Source organism: Amblyomma mixtum, chromosome 5 (genome assembly GCF_055824585.1).
Source record: "Amblyomma mixtum isolate Tamu chromosome 5, ASM5582458v1, whole genome shotgun sequence".
Taxonomy (NCBI): domain Eukaryota; kingdom Metazoa; phylum Arthropoda; class Arachnida; order Ixodida; family Ixodidae; genus Amblyomma; species Amblyomma mixtum.
In genome coordinates this window covers 72,103,496-72,108,045 of record NC_143016.1, presented here as the reverse complement: position 1 = coordinate 72,108,045, position 4,550 = coordinate 72,103,496, and the positions used below count along the sequence as shown (strand labels likewise).

General features: G+C 44.1%; 1 protein-coding gene across 6 annotated transcripts in view; it reads left to right on the top strand.

Moving 5' to 3' along the window:
• Positions 1 to 3,977, top strand: part of LOC149342639 (uncharacterized) — a 17,791-nt gene extending 13,814 nt beyond the window's left edge. The window contains exons 6-7 of one of the 6 annotated variants that reach the window (XR_016283053.1): positions 348 to 482; positions 3,221 to 3,977. Coding sequence is in view for 5 of the 6 variants with exons in the window: in XM_089545063.1 (XP_089401189.1) it covers positions 307 to 588 (282 nt within the window). In the remaining variant the exon portion in view is untranslated. Of the gene's footprint in view, positions 1 to 306; positions 674 to 3,220 lie in introns of those variants that run through there. The other 5 variants (XM_089545064.1, XM_089545066.1, XM_089545063.1 and 2 more) reach the window with 5 other exon arrangements.
• The last annotated feature ends 573 nt before the right edge of the window (positions 3,978 to 4,550 follow it).

The following is a 4,550-nucleotide window of genomic DNA, read 5'->3' as shown; positions in this document are numbered from 1 at the left end:
GATGTGGACTGACAGGAAGACGACACAACTTCGTAGATGTCAGCACCTCAGCACGAAGTGTCCTCGCCTTGCCATTGTCTGTTTTTCTAGAGTGTGGTGAATTCCAAGTTTCTGCTTCGTCGCAGTGCGAGCGGTAGCCTGGGCCTATAGCAGCGTCTGCAACCAACCTGTTGCTTACTTTTTAAAATTCCCAGCTCCTCTACTTGCATGCTAGTACAGTTCATCCTCGAAATGACGAAGTCTGTAACATCCACATTTTAATTCGTAATTTAAAATCTAGCCACATAATTTATCTCTCCATGCAAGGAATCCTTCCAAATGCGTTGTGAACCACTCATGGATAAAAGAAGCCCGAGTGCGGACACGGCGCGGTTCCCGGCAAGGAGACGCACGGAGAATGAGACCGGGAAAGGGCCATGCCGATGGGAGGAGCCAACTCGAGGGAGCCGAAAGAGGCAAGAGCCGAGGCAGCCGCCAGAAAGGTTAGATATGCTACTGGCTGGAAATATCTGCTGTGCATTCGCGCAAATGGCATCCCTCCCCTCCTTTATTTCCTTTTATTTGTCTAGTAATTGCCAAAGTGTATGACGCCGCGGTGGCTCATTGGTTATGGTGCTCGGCTGCTGGCCCGAAAGACGCGGGTTCGATCCCGAACGGGGCAGTTGAATTTTTTTGGAGGAGAAATTCCAGAGGCCCGTGTACTGTGCGATGTCAGTGCACATTAAAGAACCCCAGGTGGTCGAAATTTCCGGAGCCCTCCACTACGGCGTCTCTCATAGCCTTAGTGGGTTTGGGACGTTAAACCCCATAAACCAAAGGAAACCTTCTTTTCCAGTGAAAGTATTGGGTAGTCTGATGCTTCCGTGCTTTATTCTCCAACAGTCGCGTTGCACCTTGTTCGTTCATTCCACCACAAAAGAAATGCATTGTGGTTCATGTTGCGAACTTGCCTCAACACATCTATCGTTTCCGAAAGGTGCATTTCAAATTTATGCTCAAGTTAAGGCATTTCTGGAGTCACAGGATTGAGAAGCACTACTATTTCAATGATAAAGCTGCCAATTATCATACCTACAATGGACCCACCTCATATTCAGGTTGGCTTTGCCACAATGAGCTGTGCCCTAATTATGGCATCACTGGCCATCAGTGAAACGAAGATAAGCCGCTAATTTGTGCATTGCTGCTACGCTGGTGCATATAGTGCTGTTACGAGAACACTGCCAACAAATTACTGAGCTTCCTGCTGGTGAGACAATCGTGTTTCACCGTAAGCCACCTTGTTTCAGCTTTAAAAGTTTGATTGCTCGTGTTTGTGCTCATTCCCTGCTCTTGGGTGTCGATGGCAGTAAACTGGTGCCATAATGGGGCTTTTTTATGAGTTAGACCCACCAAAAAACACAAGCACAAACAGCATTTCAGCAACCGAGTACAGCTGCGGATGGATTTTTCAGGTTTGGTTGGACATGAATAATGGCCCGGATAATTGAATGGTCCATAAAAGTTTTAGCGGTTTTTCAGTGATGTCCAAAATTACTAGTCCAAATTAACGAAGTCCAAAAAATTTCTCGGTGAATGTGGTTTGTTGCTGAATGGAATTGTGATGCATATTTTATCTACACAGGAGGCGCCAACTCTAACTGGCTGTAGCACTATCTAGCTGTGGGGTGTCAGTATGCAGTGTATACGTGCTGTCCCCATTCCTTCATATGCCCAGCTCTCCCTCACTGAGCCACTGACCGGTGTCGCGAAAAAGAGGATGGATAGCTCTTTTGGCAATGGCCCAGGAGACGGTGTGGCTGAGTTTATAACTTTCTCTCCCTTTTTAATTGTGCCTATTGGCAAACATTTCGAATAAAAAAAGGCCTTATTTTTTTTTTGCTCTGGTTCGTGAGTCTTTCGGCAATTACCAGCGGATAGGCACCCTGAGTTAATAAATGGACGCACGCGAAGGAGGTGAACAATAGTCTCGAAAGGAAAGGCATGCAGTCTTGGCGGTAGCCTACATAGCTAAATGGCCGCTTCATGAAAGCCTGTGCCGATACGTCGAAGTGTTTTACTTACGTGCATTTGCTTTCCATGTTAGACTGTGACACAGACACCAACACAAGTCCCTTGTTTCTTCTACATGACTTGCCGCTTAGCTCAAAGTTTCTTTGTAACATATTAATCGGCAATTTTCTCTCTTCTATAATAGCGAACGCCTTGTGTGCAAGCACTACATTTTACGCATATGGATTGCAGTGTCTTATATGAAACAGGTCGTATCCAGTGAAACCAGCGTTGTGTATGTAGCGAACAAGACACATCGGCGCGAGTTTAAGCAGCTGCCAGTTATGTTTAGCTTAGCCGATTTAATGCACGTTCGCACATTGATCCCGCAAAGCTGGACAGTTCCTTCGTAAGGCTATTTTAGCGGCGCTCTGCTTATACACTGCTTTTTTTTTCCCCATGCCATTTTCCTCGTGCTGTTGTTATTCGTTGTAACTCCCTCCCACCTCACCGATCTTCGTGTTGCTCTGATGAATGCTCTTTCTTCATTTGCTGTTCCAAACTGAACTTTTTTTTATGTGGCACTTATGTTGGTTTATGCGTAAAGAAGATTAAAAATTATGCAGCAGAAATATGTGAATCGTAACAAAATGGAGCCGAACACACAAACAACTTGCCCTCGATATACACGCACACTGAAGTCATTACGTGCATTCAGCATCGATGATTATCTAAATTTCTTTGCCTGTTAGCTGGGCTGGTTAAAGATGATATGCTTTGCACTATATTGAAGAAAGCGGCCGAAACAAGTTTTAAATGAAACTTAATCCGAAAATCACTGTGTTCGGCGATTTTAGGGCACTTCAGTTAATCCTAACCCTGAACCTTGTTTACGAGCCCTTCTCCACGGCGCCCCTAGTAACCCACTCGCAATATCGCATAAGCGCAACTCACCTTACTATACGGCGCGTAAACGCTTTTATTGCGGCTGCACAAGATAACCTCAAGAAACGCTGTATCCTGAGAAATTGGTCATGATTACCATAATGCATTTATCTCGTGGTAAACGCTGGGGTTCTATTTTTGGACAATATCACCCATATTAGGCTACCAACGATACTCATTGTTGCTTTTAATAATCATAATAGTAAAGATAATAATAATAAATTTATTCTGCCTCTGTATAAGAAACCATTAACTCTGTGCATCCATGTTTGTGTTCTCACAGGTTGACACCGTCTCGATCATGACCTCGTCTACTCGCAGCTTCCGGCATAAATGAAGAATAAAGGGCGGCGCTTGATGTGCCTCCCGCCAACGACAGTTCAAGGACCCCATTCTGTATATGCAGCTTCTTCAAATTTTTTTTGCGATATTTAGTTCTTGTAGTATTGCAGTGAAAGCTTATAGACATCCCCTTTGAGGTTACAGCGTTTTGGAACATATATTTCCCTCTTATAATAGCTAATTTGCTTCTTTATTGTGTTATTATACTGTAGGAAAGCATTACGAATCTAGAGACGCTTGTTTGTTCTTTTCAGGCGTTCATTTGGTTTATATATTTTGCAATTAATTTTTAAATATTTCGCAACGAGTAGCACGGCGAGAAATAAAATTGTCATTTACGGACCTTGGTGTTGCGGCGTGGTTGTGTTTGTTGCAAGAGTAAAATCTACGCATTTGTGGCTTCTCACTCCGCTATCGTCTTGAATTAGTTTTTTTGACCTGTATGATATACTCGAGAGGTCCAGAAAATTGCGCCTGTATGGCGCGGAATGCCTAATATAAGGTGATAATGCTGTTCTAATGGTTGGTCGTTAGCCAAAAAAGACCTTGTCCTGACTTCTTTTCTGTCTGCCGCACAGACAACCATATATGCACTAATAAAAGAAGAGCCACTGTCACATGGATTTTCGGTTCTTTCAATCTTCTAGTTTCCAGATGCTTGTTCTAGTTAACGATCTTTGCCGCCTGTGGCTGTATATTACAGCATAAAGCTGGCTTCCATGAGCGTCTGATGTGGACACGCACATGTTTATTGATCTGATCACAATAATCATTTAAATAGCGTGTTCTGAAAAAAAAACATTTGTCGCTATCTATCGTCACTTTGTTTTTTTCATCTCGCAAACGCAGCGCAATGCAGTGCTCCCCACTGCAACCTATGTTAAAAAATGACTACAGCTCATTAAGACTCAGGCGCTGTTCTCCTTGGTCGCCTATGCATCCGGCTCCGTACTGTCTGCGAATATGAGCAAGCTATTTATTTTTGCTTTGTGCACTGAAGGCAGTCGCTAAGTCCCTTGCGTTCCTCAAGAGAAGCAAAGGGGAGCGCATTAATTTCACCACCCAAGGGAATAAACAAAAAATGGCTGAGGCTTAGCTAAGGTTAAGCCTAGTCAGATGCGAAGCATATTGATGGCTAGGCTTGGTAATACATGGCTTTCCTTGGTTGAATACTTGGTCATTTTAATACAACCGCTAGAAGCCTTCGTCGTGGGGGAAGACAACGGCATGGCTACAGCGGAACGCCGACTAACCCCGAGACGCGCGTTGGG